General features: G+C 46.4%; 1 protein-coding gene across 4 annotated transcripts in view; it reads left to right on the plus strand.

The window, feature by feature from the left end:
* The window catches only part of BOC (BOC cell adhesion associated, oncogene regulated), an 81,549-nt gene that overhangs the window by 55,841 nt on the left and 9,843 nt on the right, over positions 1-15,865 (plus strand). For 2 of the 4 annotated variants that reach the window (XM_073308443.1, XM_073308450.1), the window contains exons 4-10: positions 3,734-3,880; positions 4,592-4,735; positions 5,266-5,559; positions 7,166-7,438; positions 8,179-8,468; positions 13,192-13,354; positions 14,488-14,598. In XM_073308443.1, the coding sequence (XP_073164544.1) occupies positions 3,734-3,880; positions 4,592-4,735; positions 5,266-5,559; positions 7,166-7,438; positions 8,179-8,468; positions 13,192-13,354; positions 14,488-14,598 (1,422 nt within the window). The other 2 variants (XM_078848283.1, XM_073308469.1) reach the window with 2 other exon arrangements.

A 15,865-nucleotide genomic window follows, 5' to 3' on the forward strand; every position in this document is an offset into this window, starting at 1 on the left:
AGTGTCATGCCACTCTGAAGAAGTGTCAATGCGAGGTCATGCTATGCAAGATGCAACTTTAAGTATTGTTGCAATGTCATAGCATATTGCTGCAAGGTGCTGAAGATGCAGGGTCCTCAAAACACAGTGCCACTACCTACTTGACGTAGTGTCCCAATGCAAAGACGTAGCATCACCCCACAGCAGGTACTGCAACCAAATTCCTGAAATAAATGTTCATCTCTTTAACATTCCTGTGAGCTGGGCTTGCAGGACTCAGGAAACACTTGCAAACATTTGCTAGAAGAGCCATGTTCCAGTTTACTTGCAGTTGGTCAAAGCATGGGTTGATTTCATCCACACTGTCTGGTCAAACTGTTACCAGGAACCAGGGTAGCTAGCACTTTGTTTAAAGCACTTTCAAACAGGTTGGTTCCCAAACTTGGTTTAAGGGCTATCTATAGTAGATGCATCTCCCTGCCCTATAAGTGAGTTGAGATGCACTGGCTCTCAATGCTACTATGCTGTAGTGCACATATAGGCTTACAGGAGCATCTGCACTAGGAATGGGTTTGGAAATAGGTCTCCTCGGTTTATTTTTGTTTATCTTCTAATCTTTGACGTTGTGGGTTTGGCAATCCTGCCACTACCAGTCTGGGACTGGAATTGTCTTAGACTCAGCTGCATTGCTGCTCTCAGCTTCTGAGTGGCTGGCATAGACCTGAAGCGTTACCTGACTCAGGCCATTTCACCTTGCTATCTGCTCTGAGTCTTCTGAGTAGTATTAAAAAAGAGAGAGAGAGAGACTTTCCTGCTTTCCATCCCCACCCCCAATAGGAGCAACGTGTAGATGGTTCATACTGAGTTCATCTGAGTCCTAAAGTCTTGTTACAGAGACATTTCCATGGTGAGGCAATGGCCTAGCTGGTGTGTCTCTGAGGTCACTGAGCTTTTTCAGGAAGGGTCAGCTGTGCAGGGTGGTGGAGGAGCAGGTTCTGATGAGAAGGGGTCAGTCAGCTCATAAAGACTAGCAGACAGTCATTGCAATGTTTCCATTATGGCCTCTAACTCTTTGCCTCATGTGGAGCTGGTTGAGAAGTGCAGCTGGAAGAACATAGACAGCAGGGGAGAAGGAAGGTGGAGGACTGTACTGGCGGGGGGCGGGGGGGCGTGAATAGCTCTGTCAAAACATTCTCTCCTAATGGATTTCTCAAATGTACCAGCAGGCAGGTGTCACGTCAAATGCCTTCCCTTTTGAAACCTGATCTATTCCTCTTGGTCTGGTACTCTCATTCTCTCTTAAAGGCATCCTCTGTTGGGTTTTTTTAGCCCTCAGGAATGTGGTGTATGTTCAGGGCATGGTGTGGGTAACTGGTTCAGCAGACAAAGGAACTTGGCCAAAGTCCAGTTCTTAGCCAGTCTTGAGAGCTTTTCTTCCTCTCCGGTATCTTTAAAACTGATTTTAATTTTTATGTGAATAGTTGCATGTAGAGACCAATTTCATTCTGTTTTTTCTGTGACCCCCCCATCCCCTCCAACATCTCCCCAAATAAACTGGGGATGGGGGAACCTTAGGACACAATAATAATCTAGTGGTAAGCCAGCCTGTGGCTGTCAAGCATTTGACTCGAGCAAGAATTCCCTGCGCGGAGATACTTAGTATTCAGGCAATGGAAGAGTTTGAAGTGGTGGTTGTGGTCACAAAAGTGGACTCTGAAAATGACTTTTTCCTTCCTGTTCCAAATTAATTCTTCTCCATTTGCTTCCAGATCAAATCTTTCAAGTCTGCGAGTTGAAATAAGATCTTTTTTTCCCCCTCTACGCCCAAAGTTTGCCTTCTAAATCTCTCGAATCTATCTATCTACTACTATGCTCTCATCTGTCTAAACCAGTGGTTCTCAATCAGGGGTACGTAGAGATCTTCCAAGGGGGTACATCCACTCATCCAGATATTTGCCTAGTTTTACAACAGGCTACATAAAAAGTTCTAGCAAAGTCAGTATAAACTAAAATTTAATACAGACAATGACTTGTTTACACTGTTCTATATACTATACACTGAAATGTGAGTACAATATTTATATTCCAATTGATTTATAACTATATGGTAAAAATGAGAACATAAGCAATTTCTCAGTAACAGTGTGCTGTGATGCTTTTGTATTTTTATGTCTGATTTTGTAAGCAAGTAGTTTTTAAGTGAGGTGAAACTTGGGGGTACGCAAGACAAATCAGACTCCTGAAAGGGACACAGTAGTCTGGAAAGGCTGAGAGTCACTGGTCTAATCCATCTGTTTGGGATGTATCGCATGAGAGGATGCATAGCATTCATCACCATACTATCCAGGGGCTGAATAGTTAGTTTAGATCCACAAAGCATTGTCCATAGTAACCTTCACACTTGATCCTGCTCTTTGCCTTTCCCTGGTGTCAGCTAAGAAAGCTCTGCCCACTCCCACCCCCGATTTGGTGCACAGCAGCTGTCCAGAGATGGCAATGTCACTGAGGACATGTGAGATGAGGGAGAACCCAGAACCCAACTTGAGTCTTTCACAGTTGTACAATTCTTCCCTCAGATGCACCCCAGCAAGTTCCTAGTGAAGTCAGTAGGAGCAGTGAATGCATAATTAGAGGTAGAACTGAATCCAGAGGAGGAAGATTTGGGCAGCAAATATTTTTACCCATTTCCAGCACCTTCCATCAGAGGATCTCAAAACACCTCACAGACATTAATGAATTAATCCTCACAGCCCCCACATTTTCTAGTTCAAGACCGTCCTCCCCACTTATGAGAACGGATGTCATTTTCTAACCATATTTGAGGTGTTCAGGCGAAGTCAAAGGGTCATGATGTAATCCTCTCTTCTGTCTTACCTAGCCTTTGAACCCTGTCTGCACAGGCTCAGCTCACAATGTTTGTGGTAGCTTCTAGGCAGCACGGCTACAGTTATGTTTGAAATGGCACTTACCTTTCGAATCTCAATTTTCAGTTGCTCAGTAAGTTACCTTTTTGGGCTGGGATTTCTCATGTTCATACACAGCATTTTATTTGCAAAGTTTCTTGATTGAGCCCTTTTTGGAGCTAGTAGGTGATAGAAAGGAGCAGCGTTCTGACACCAGCCCAGTTCCCCTCATCGCTGAGGGCACCTCTTCAGTACCATCCATTGCCAAGATGCACTGAACTGGGTCCTGACTCCAAACCTGAGGTGGTAAAGGTCAGACAACAGGAAGAGGATACTCTTCACACCACAAACAAGATCCAGAGCGTGACTAGCTTTGTGCATTCATAGAATATCAGAGTTGGAAGAGACCTCGGGAGGTCATCCAGTCCAGCCCTCTGCTCAGAGCAGCACCAATCCCCAGTTTTTGCCCCAGATCCCTAAATGGCTCCCTCAAGGATTGAGCTCACAACCCTGGGTTTAGCAGGCCAATGCTCAAACCACTGAGCTATCCCTCCCAGCCAACCTAATCTGTATGGACATGGAAGACCTGCTCCATGGGGGTGTCAGGAAGCCGAATCAATATTTGTAAAGCTCTTTGAAGTCCTAAGGATAGGATAGAAGGGCCCAGTGTTAACTATATGCAGTCTTGTTCCCCATCTTTGGAATCTAGCTGAATTACAACTTTATGTACTGAATATACCTCAGGTTGTTGTTGTTTTTTGTTTGGTTGGTTGGTTTTATTTACTCCTTTCCATTAACTCCTGAATTTGCCACTCCAGTGCTAAGACTTACTGTTACTGTCCTCTTAACAGAGATCAAAGACTTCAAATTTGATGGCCAGCATGTGATTGAAGTGGATGAAGGGAACACAGCTGTGATTGCATGTGACCTGCCCGAAAGCCACCCCAAAGCCCAGGTGCGCTACAGTGTGAAACAGGAGTGGCTGGAGGCCTCCAGAGGTGAGCTGCATTCAGGGAGGGGTGGGTCCCTCTTCTCTCTTTGCTACCCAGTGCTTCTGTCCCACCGAGCTCTGTCACGTCTCCATATCCGCTGGCTCTGCCTTTACTCTTCCCTCTAGCTGTCCAGTTTTGCAGAGAATAAGCCCTCTCGGCCCACTGCCTGATGTATGTCTCCCCCACAGCTGCTCCTTTCTGAGCTGCTGCCTGGTCTCTGTGATGTCCCCAGGCAGCCGTGCCTGAGGGAGCCATGCTCAACAACAATTTGCAAAGAGAAAAAGGAGGGGGCATGAGTTGAATAAATCCTAAATTTAATTTTGTTGAAATGAATTATTCGCCCATGTGACTGAGATGGGTTAGAACCAAAGCCCCGGCTCTGAACCCCTATGAACCCTTGGGAAGTTTTGAAATCCAGGTCTGAATGTTGCCACTTGAGCCCATCTGTACTTGTTACCATTTAACTTCACCAGAAGGTCCATTCATCTCCCTCCTCCCCAAATCAGTTCTCTCCTTATCCCGATTCTGAGACTGAATCAGCTTATTTCCAGGAGAACCCTGCCTGAGATGCTGATGTATCCAGCTCTCTTTCCCTCCTCTTTGCCCACCTTCTCCCTTTCCTTTGCCCAGGCATGTTTGGAACCTACTCCTGAGATGTTATCTGGCTGGTAGAATAGCTCCTCACAGAGAAAGTTCCTCTCTTCTTTTCCCTTACAGACAACTACCTGATCATGCCATCTGGGAACCTTCAGATAGTCAATGCCAGCCAGGAGGATGAAGGAACGTACAAATGTGCTGCCTACAACCCCGTGACTCAGGAAGTGAAAACCTCCGTCTCCAGTGACAGACTCCGTGTGCGACGTAAGATGCCTCCCCTTAAACATTTTGGGTTCCTGCCCTCCAACCCATCCCCCTTTGCGTGTGCGACGTTATCTTTGGCACCTCTTGACTGTTGAGTGTTTACTTGTGCAGCCCCCATGTTCTATTATTGTAGCTTTATGTACAGACTGCCAGTATTCGCTCCTGGAAAACTTCCCTTGCAGCAGATGGTGGGAGGCTGTAGTTTTCCCAGTAGAAGGTCGAACGGTCTGTTCTCTGTGCTGCACATCCATGCGCATGCGGCTGCCCTGTGGAATTGTTACACCCTCTGAAGAGCATGTAGACCTGGGAGCAAGGCTCTGAACTCCACTGCTTGACTGGGTCCTCTGCACATTGGTCCCATAAGAACTACCAAGTTTCTCAGCCTGTATGGTGTGTCCATCTGTCCTGTTGTCTGGAGGAAGCAAGCATTCTTGGGGTGCCGCTGCCCCAGGTCAGTGCTCTGTACAAGGCACTGTTCCCATTTGTAGGAGCTGCAGTGTCTGATTCTTTTTCTTCTCCCACTTCACCAGGCTCCGCAGCAGAGGCGGCGCGGATAATCTATCCCCCGGAGGCTCAGACCATCATCGTCACCAAAGGTCAAAGCCTCATACTGGAATGTGTGGCTAGCGGGATCCCGCCTCCCCGGGTCACCTGGGCCAAGAACGGCTCCAGTATTTCTGGCTACAACAAGACCCGCTTCCTGCTCAGCAACCTATTGATCGACGCCACCAGCGAGGAAGACTCCGGCACCTACAGCTGCATGGCTGACAATGGGGTGGGCGAGGCTGGAGCCGTGTTCATATTCTATAACGTTCAGGTGTTTGGTGAGTACTGCTGCAGCTTTCCTCCCATCTCCCCAGACAGAGCCTGAGCTTTCTCGTAGCACCTGTTTCAGGGAGAAATATCTGCCCCACCTCCATTATAATGTGAAGTGAACCACACTCCTTGCTGGTGTCTTTAGCGCCAGTTTTAGCGTGAGGTGATGGATTTACCCCTGGGGACTCCATCGCCTGCCCCTTTCACCCACAGGTTCCACTGATTTATTTATTTTATTTTATTATTTATATTCTGTCTTAAGGTACTCTATAGCACCCATTAGCGTAGTATCTAGCGCTTCCCAGGTACATTTAAATCTGCATGGGAAGGGACCCTAGCAGACTTCAGAGTCCGTGGATAAGGAGGCTCCATCTGAGGGAAGAACGTTTAGGAAGAGAAGTCCCAGATAATTCCGCAAAGCATTTCCCCCTTCCGACAGGCATTGTTAGAGAGCTTATTCCTTCGCTCTCCCACTTCCCTGGTCCTTCTTGCATGAACAGAGAGCAACAATGTCCGAAGGTGCAAACAATTCGACGTTTATTGGGGTAAACTTCCAGCAAGCTTAAATCCAAGTTCCTTTTTCCTTATTTTCGAATCGCAACTTACTTCCTGCTTGCCCCTAATTTACATAGTAATATTCTTAGCTATACCTTAACCAATATTCTACTGAAATTTACCTAACCAATCCTAACATATTGTAACATGTTTAGCTAACCAATTATATCCCACCACCTTAATTAGTTTACACCCAGCAAAATTAATTATACAGCAGACAGAGACCATGCAAATAAACAACAGCAAAGTGGGAACTATAATGACAAAACAATACAGAAGTGAGGATTTCACAACTACATCTATAAAGACATAAGGGTTTCCCAGCTGTGTCTACTGATAAATGAGTTCTTACCAGACAGAAAACTATCAAACTAAATTTCCTTTTACATCTTCTAGGCTCTTCCCTTTCTCTGGAGATGATAGATCAGATCACCTTCCTAACAGCCCCATATTGACTAGTTTGGAATGTGAGGATGTGACCGTGCACTTCCCAGCTTATGGCTGCCTCTGCTGCTTAGCCAAAGGCATTGGCCTAAGAACAGGGCCTCAGACTGTCACAGAGAGAGAAGGCCCTTACACAGGTTCTTTCTTGTATACCTCTATTACTAGCTAAATGATCAACATATACCTAAATTCTTAAAGTATAGGCCTTTACAGACAGGCCTGAATATCTGTATCCTAATAGGCATTAGCTGGGACTTGAACAGGTTTGGTTTGAGCCAGCTGTATTTCATCCAGGCACTGCTCTCGTGTAGGCATTGGGACACCCTTGTAGTGGCACTGGGGAAAAATGGGATACACAGCTGTGTGTCATTGACATACTATTGACACTGGACATGTGGCATCTCACCACCTCACTGAGTGGTCTTCTGTGGAGACTGGAGAGGAGGGGTGACAGGGTGGATCCCTGGGGGACCCCATCAAGAAGGAGGACTTTTCTTCGTTGAGGCTTAGTTTTCCAACCCCTCTTTCTACTAGAAGCGAATGACCAGTCATGGTAGTGCTGTGCTCTCTGGTAGAGCTAAAGCAAGTTGTTGTTTCATGGTTTTTGCTTGACAGAACCTCCCGAGGTCACCATGGAGCTGTCCCAGCAGATCATCCCCTGGGGTCAGAGTGCAAAGTTCACCTGCGAGGTGCGAGGGAACCCCCAGCCCTCGGTCATGTGGCTGCGCAATGCCGTGCCTCTCTCTTCCAACCACCGGTTCCGGCTGTCCCGTAAGGCTCTGCGGGTGATGAGTGTGGGGCCTGAGGATGACGGGATATATCAGTGCGTGGCAGAGAATGAAGTTGGCAGTGCACAAGCCATGGTGCACCTGAGGACTGCCCAGCCTGGTGAGTCTTCAGTAGAGTTCACAAGTTACCTTTCCGCAGACATTGGTGCTTTAATTCAAGGGACTAACGTACAAATAGAATCATAGAATCATAGAATATCAGGGTTGGAAGGGACCCCAGAAGGTCATCTAGTCCAACCCCCTGCTCAAAGCAGGACCAATTCCCAGTTAAATCATCCCAGCCAGGGCTTTGTCACTGGAGTACGAAAGGGCTGATACCTCCTTTCTGTCCTGCTTGTGTTTCAGCTGTCCTGCTCTTCTAGCAGCTTACCTCCAAATTGCTAGGGCACCCCCAGCTGGCTCCTCACCCTAGGATCTCCATGTCTCCTGGTAGGAGCTGGCTATGTTACAACAAGTGCCACTTGTCTCCTTTGAGTTTTATCATCACAGGAAGGTGTGGGGCTCCACCGGGCCTGTCTGTGGTAAGAGGTGCTACAGAGCTATAGGAAGCTGCCCTCTCTGCAATCAGCCCCGGTGTCCATGTGCCCCATTGTTATTGTGGGAGAGATGGAGGGGTGTGTTATAGGTATATGTGATGGAGAACGTCGTTCAGACAGAGTGAAATGGATGCAGCAGCCTAATAGCTCTTGGGAAGCTTGGGTATGGTTCCTCTAAGGTTCATGGCACCAGGGCTAACAGGAGGATTGAGGTAGCTTCTTACTATCTCTGCATTTACTGGTGATATAAAATGGCATTTGTTCTGTCTGTCCCCACTCCCTCCACCCGCAATTCATATTTCAGGAACAACTATGAAGTCATGGCGAGACTCCAGGTCAGGCTCAGCTCAGTCCCCCACGCCGCCGTCCAGCGACAAGGCTCTGAAGGAGAAAGCCATGCTGCAAAGGCCTAAGCCTACTGCGCTGGAAGCATCTCTCCAGTGCGTGACTAACAGAGGGCAGGTGTCTCCGGCCGAGGCTCCCATCATCCTCAGTTCTCCCAGGACGTCCAAGACGGACTGCTACGAGCTGGTGTGGAGACCGCGACACGACGGCAGGGCCCCCATCCTTTACTACACTGTGAAGCATCGGAAGGTACCACCATGCATGCTGCTTCCATGTTTCCATCACTGACGCTCTGTAGGTGAATTTGTGACTGCGCTGAGCAGTTACCTAACAGTGCATTCCAAGTACACCCACTCACCCCATGGGGACAGTCACTCACCCTTGCAATCAGATGTGCCTTATCTGCAACATTTGGTTTCTTCCTGCTTTTGTTGCTGGGATGTCCTAGGTTTCTGAAAATCCGTCTCTAGGGAAGAGCGCACATTGACTCGCTCTGTAATGTCCTGTGTCTGGGCCAAATCACCCAATGACAACCGACTGCAAAGCCAGAGAGCACTCCTCTGCCACTCCTTGGTGCTATGGTAACATAAACAATAAATAATAACTTAAAAGTACAGAATGCAGGCAACAAAATTACAGTTCCTTTTCATTTGCAAAACCCAACAATGGTAAATGCATCCACCCCACTAACTAAATGGTGCTGTCCAACAAATAGCAAGGCTGGGACCTGATGTGGAGGATTGCTATGCTGACAGGTACGGTAGCTGTCCTAATAATCCTAAATCTTCAGGGAAAGTCCCAAACTACCTGTTTTTCTAGGCTTTCTCCTGAAAGCCAATACGTGACAAGATGGTGAGTACACAACCTACTTGGTGGTGTGGAGTGAGCTGTTATTGCTCTGATAACTATCCTTGCCTTGTTTCAGGGATTAACCCCTTGTAACATCACAAAATGTCTTTGACCAAACAAAGCACTCCCGATGCTCCTCCTGGTGTGAATCCATTGCTGGGACTGTCAGACAGATAGGCCAGAGAAAAAATTCCACTGCTTGCAACCTGGAATGTTATTTTAACACATCAAATTATAATTGTTAATTAATATTCAGAATGATGAACCTCAAATTTTCATCCTGAAATACAACTCCTGTTTAAAATGCAAATATACACGTTCCTTATGTTTGTGTGAGTTCAACTCTGGGCCATAGATTTCGATAGTGCCCGATAGTGGGCTAAGGTGCTTCATTTTTGGGGGGAGGTGTCAAAAACTGCAGAGCCCAAAATCCGGCAGCCACTTGGAAATGTTGGGATGCTGTCAAGATAAAAATTCTCTCTCCCCCCCCCCTTTTTTTTTTTAAATCAAAAAATTCTTTCCTAGTTTTAATAAGCTAGAATGTTGGGGGTATTATTTTGTAATTTCCGGCTGATATTCATTTACTCGTTGAATTTCCTTCATCGCAGACAGAAAACCAATATAGATTTCAGGTTCTAACATGCTCCAATTCTGATGTATTTGGAGGAATTCAGAATTTCAATTACATATATATTTAAAATGTGTCTATTTTCCCAGAAATGGTTAATTTCATGAAACCATTTCTAGTATAAGACTTTATAACCCCTGAGAACATCCTTGTGTTTTTTCCTAAACAAAGCTGAAATCTGGGGCTTGGGCTTTAACCATGTCTCTTTAAACAGCCATTTAAAATAAAGACGTGAGATGTCGACACAAGATCTAATAGAGAAAGGGGATAAAACCACTGGATCATTGAGTCTTTCCATCTGCAAGGGCACGATGCAGCCCCCAAATAGCATATCCTGGAATGAAACCAATTCTGCATGTGATCTTAGCTTGTGGGCTGCAGTTTGTTTTTTCAGTGCTTCACCTGGAAGGTCATTAGGGCAGAGAAGGTTGCCAGGGGTCACTGCAGTCTGCACTTACACATTTTCAGTGTAGTCCAAATTCTCAGTTGGAGACTCTTCCTTGTGCCTCTTAGGTCTCTACATAGGGGGTTTAGCCCCATTAACCCTTACTTTCCTGTCATTTCTGCGACTGCCAACCCAAGGGATGTTTAGAACTGGGTTTTATAACGATCCAGATTTAATTAAAACTAATATGAATAGAAATATTTGTGTGTATGTGGTGATGGGTGGGAGGAGTTATTTCAATTTTAAAAAATTGTGTATATGAGAGAGAGAGAGAGAGAGAGAGAGAGCACAAGATCTACTATGTTGGAAATCCGTATACATCAGAGCGGCACTAACCTAGGATCTGATTCTCAGCCATTCTGAATACTCGCAGTTCCCATTGACTTCAACTGGAATTGTGTGTGCTGAGTGCCTTTGAAATCAGGCCCCTTATGGTATGAGAGTGAAACTAACCAGTCAGCTGAAGGAAGTGCAAAAAAGTAAATAAACAGCACAAATTGTGAAAAGCAAATAAGATTGTAAAGATTCTTTCTTTTGTGCTAACTTCAACTGCTATTAATGATCTAGAGACTGTTACCAACAGTATGCGATTTATATCCACCCACGTTTACCCACCCTATAGACAGGGGAGCAACTACTCTACTGTTCTACAGCTTAAGGGAAGTCAGCTCCTACCCCATCATTTATCTCTGTTTTTTTATATTCTTCTTTACCCCCCTTCCCTCCCCCCAGCTCCTGCTTTCTTGAATGTAACAGTCCTGAGGAACCTCTCCCTGGCCTCACAATCCCACAGACTTTGTAATAAAAATAAAACAGGGTAGACATTAATCCGTCAGTGTCAAACACTCAGAGAAGATAAATTACATTGCAGAGGCTTGGCATTTCCGTTTCATCACGTTGCCTGCACTGCTGCTGCTCCTCTCTATACAGCGTCACTGAAGTGTCCCACTTGCTTGCCTGCACAATATTATCCTTGCAGTTGCAGGTTCCCCTCTTTTGGTTGGGAGAAAGGAAAAGAGAAAGGCCCCATTCTCTCTCACACCCACTCACTCATATGCGGCATCTAGACCTGGCTGTTCAATTACACTGAAAGATGAAGCTGTGCTAAAAAACCCTTTGGAGGCCATGACCATATGCTGCATATTCCATGAAGAACGCTATGTTGAACGAAATTAAGGTTGCGTGGTTAAGTTCTCAAAAGTCAGGAAATACCAGAGATCAGGCCACAACCTTAACTCTGCCCCCTTGTTCCTACATGTCTCCGTTCAGTGTTAAACTAGAGGGTCACATAAACTCATGTAATGCAATATAGCTTTAAATAGCACTGACTCTCTTTGCCATGTTCTAGGCAGTGTGAGAATGTCTCTCCTTAGCCATTGGCTGCGTGTTTCCAAGAAGCCTAAGGGAGTTAGGCACCCAACTCCCATTGAATTTCATTTGACAAAGCCGAGCCTTAAAATCTCCTTGTGCAGACAGTTTTGTTTTGTATCACTGGAGCTGACCCAGCTCTCTGATGTTCTCTTTCTTGTTGGTGCATCAGAGAGGCCATCAGCTAGAGTGTATGCAGCACTGGGAGGTGGATTTAAAATCCCACTTCTCCTGCTGAGGGTATTGCACTGAATAACACCGAGTCCTTGTTAATGGGCACTCCATTCCTGCACTAGCAGGACAGGTGATTTTAAGGGTCCAGGACTGTAATTGTTACTTATGTGCTGAGCTAGCAGGGGGCACTCAGCATTTCACACACTGTGAGGGGAAATTATTGCATGGTATTCGATTTCCCCTGAATTTCTTGATGACTGAGTAACAGATGTAAAGAGCTACACCCTGATATTTGGTATCTGAAGGCTGATGGCCATGGGGTAATGGCTTGTTGACACTAAACAGAATGGATTGCGACCTGCAAACAGATAGCTATGCACTCTAGCATGCAGGGGCTGATCAGCCCAAAAGAAAATCTAGGCAACTCGCACAGCAGGAAATAGATGATTGTGGGTAAAATCCTATTTTGAAAAGTGATGTAGGCACTTAGGAGCCTAAATCTCAGAGAAAGTAAATGGGACCTAGGTTCCTAATTCACTTAGGCACTTTTGGAAATTATATCCTTTGGGTTTCAGTGGGAGCCTTCCCACAGCAAATATAAATGGCACTGGTTATGTTTGTCCAGACACACAGAGCAACTGGACCCTTTAAATCAGAATGACCGTTGTTTTATCTTAAGTGAAACATCAAAAGGAGAAAGAACAAAAGTGAAGTCACCATGAGAGAGCACAGTGTGTGTGTGTGCGCACAGGTGCGGTCTGACAGCCTGCTGAGTTGAACACAAAATGGTAGACAGAAGAGTCCTTGGAGATTTAAACATGCAGTACTTGGGAGAGAAATGCATAACCATTACACAGCTAAATACCCTGCAGTATCTATTAAGGTGGGGTGAGACTAAAGCAGTGGTTCCCAACCAGGGGGATGTGTACCCCGGGGCGTACACAGAGGTCTTCCAGGAGGTACATCAGCTCATCTAGATATGTGCCTCGTTTTACAACAGGCTACCTAAAAAGCACTAGTGAAGTCAGTACCAACTCAAATTTCACACAGACAAAATGAGGAAGTAAGCAATTTCTCAGTAACAGTGTTGTGATACTTTTGTATTTTTAAGCAAGTAGTTTTTGAGTGAGGTGAAACTTGGGGGTATGCAAGACAAATCAGACTCCTGAAAGTGGTACAGTAGTCTGGAAAGGTTGAGATCTGCTGGACTAGAGGGTGGATAAGCTGTAGTAGGGTCAGAAGAGCATCCTGAGACTTGGAGGCTTATCCTAGACATATCTGAACCTCTGGACTTTGCAAAATTGGGCTGGAAAATTGCACTCCTTTGCAGGAAGCCAAACAATGGCTGGGAGAGTCAAGTGAGACAAACTTTTTCAAACTTTCCATGCTTCATTGCAAGTTTTAGCCAAAAGTTCAAGTTCATCCTAAAAGTAAACCAAAGCCAGCACCCTTCTACCCCTCCCCCCCGGCCAGGCCAGTGATCTCTGTGCTTGTTATTTGTTCTTCAGCAGATTATGAACTCTTCAGCCAACTGGACGGTCAGAGACATCCCTGCGACTCAGCACCACCTGACCCTGACCAGGCTGGATCCTGGCAGCTTGTATGAAGTGGAGATGGCAGCTTATAACTGCGCAGGGGAGGGACAGACGGCCATGGTGACCTTCAGGACTGGTAAAGGTCAAATCTTTCCCTAGATGCTTTGGTTTAACTCCCTGCGGTCCCATCTCCCAGCCCTTGATGGCAGGCACCATTCTGGAGTTAGCCTCTCTACCTTGTACCCTGCAGGTGACTTTTAGCCATGTGCTGTGTTTTGGTTCAGTGCCTGTCAGGTGGAAAGGCAGCTGCCCCCACGTTCAGAGTCGCCGCCCCTTAGAGGAGAAAATAAGCAGGGTGGTAGACAGGGTGCTGACAGCACAGGACGGGCAGAATCAGGATTCCTGGGTTCCATTCCTGCTGCTGCCAGTCACTGGCTGGGTGACCTCAGCAAAGGTCTCTGTGGCCCAGGTAGGCATCTCTCTACCAATGGTTACCAACTTCTCAGGTTCAGCTAGTGGGGGAAATGGTGATGGATTTTTCAGGAAGAATTTAGAAATGTTTTTAAAAGGCAAAAAATGTTGCTGAACATTTGTAGAGAGTCACTTGGGCTTCACAACACCTCTGGGCCTAGAGCCTGTTCATCAATGCTTAAGGCCCTACTTCATTTGCGATATTGCGGAAATTGCGGGTCCCGTAATATTAGGCTTCCACTGCAGTTTTGATTGTGATTAGCTTACTTTGCACAGTCCATAATTTTGCATACATTTTGAGGTTTGTAACGCACACACGTTTCCCCACTAGTACAGTAGAACCCCATTTATTCGAGCTGATAGCGGCTGGGGCTCAGGCTGTCAGCCCTGCACGTTAATGTCTGTAATATAGTTGCAGCAAAATGTCTGGTTATAAAAAAAAAATAAAATAAAATTAGCAGGCATAACATCATAATTGAGTGTTTATACTGTTCCAGCAAATTTATCTTCAACAAATAGGTCTTTTCTAGCTTTTCCAAGTTACCGCAATTCATGAAGGTCCATTATCACTTTTCTGCGATTTTTCCATGCCTTGCCTTGCAACTCAGCCGCAATTATTTGACAATCATCCCTCAATACAAGTAGGACCTTATCAATGCTGTGAAATCCTTGGGTTCTGTAAGTGCAAAGTGCTACTATTCCCATGCAGTGGCTGCGAATTTCCAATGGGAAATAAACACCAGTGGATAACCGTCCATCACGCCTCATCTTCTCTGACATAATTTCTCTCTTGGCTAGGCCGACGACCAAAACCCGACATTGTCGCCAGTAAAGAGCAGCAGATCCAAAGGGACGACCCAGGTGCTAGCACTCAGAGCAGCAACCCATTGGACAACAGCCGCCTCTCCCGTAAGGCCCTGCCTGAGTGGGGATGGGGGAGTGCCATGTGTGTTGTGGGGATCTAAGGCCAGGCTGCATTGGGATCAGTCAGTCCCTGGGTAACATTAAGCTTAGTTTATGGGGTTTTTTTTGCTCATGACTAGTCGAGCACAAAGCATGTGTGTCACCCGCAGAACTGCACACTTGTTCCCTTTCCCCATCCCCAAGGAGACCATCGGACATCTACCCTGCTCTTCAGCTGAATTTCATGCTGGTGAAGGGTGCAGTATTCCCAACCAGGGAGACTGCAAGCCACAGAACCAGTGCAACATGGTGAAGGGATCACATACATTTCCCACACTGCCCTGGAGGGACCCCTTCCAAGGACGAGCTGGGAGTACCGGCTTTGTAGCCTGTGAGGTTCTTGGCCTCTCAACTGAGCCTGCTAACAGGGGGGTGTTTAGTGCCAACTCTAGGGATGGTTTTGTGCAGGGCTGGGCCTTGGCATTTTGTTGCAGACGGGAAACATCAATATGAACCCAGCCCAGCTTGTCCTGTTCGTCATGTCCCATCCCATGTTTGACATGGGTATTGTTTATTGGGGCCGTTACCCTTCCTATGAAGTCCTCTCTTAATTGCCTGTTTTCCCCTTTGTATTCATTCTTCTTCTCGTTCCCCTTCCTTCACTCCTGTTCTCTTTCCATGTCCTGCATATCCGCCCATCTTTTCCTCCGACTATTTTGATGGTTTTCCCTCAAACTTTTTTTTCCATCATGTATAATTTTTCCATGTTCCTCTGTTGTCTCATTTCACTCTTTCCTCCCCCCCCCCAGTTGCTGTATCCGTCTCTACCATCTTTCTTATCACTCAGTGCCTCTGCATACCCCATCAATCAAACTCTCTTCTCTACCTCGATCCTGACACATGCGCACACACCCTTCTCCCCAACACATAGCCCGTTTCCCTCTCCAGACACACAGGTATACAAGACCTCTGCCCCACCTGGCCTACACACATTTGCTTGAGGCTGAGATGGTCCTTCTCCTGGGTGAGAGCCATTGGCTGAAAGGTGCTCTTTTCTGACATGAAAGAGAGAAGTTCTTAGCTGCGTTGCCAGGTTGAGTGTCCTCAAAGCCAGCTGAGCCCTTATCAGCGGCTTCGTTGGAAGTGGTGGAGTGGGGACATGAGGGAGTTGCAAGCAGAAGGTAGAAAGAGCTCACTGAGTTTTCAGGGAGCAGCAGGGACAGTAAAGAGGAGGGGGCGGGATTGGCACACAAGGATGAGGAAGAGCGAGGGG

This window comes from Lepidochelys kempii, chromosome 1, assembly GCF_965140285.1.
Source record: "Lepidochelys kempii isolate rLepKem1 chromosome 1, rLepKem1.hap1, whole genome shotgun sequence".
Taxonomy (NCBI): Eukaryota; Metazoa; Chordata; order Testudines; family Cheloniidae; genus Lepidochelys; species Lepidochelys kempii.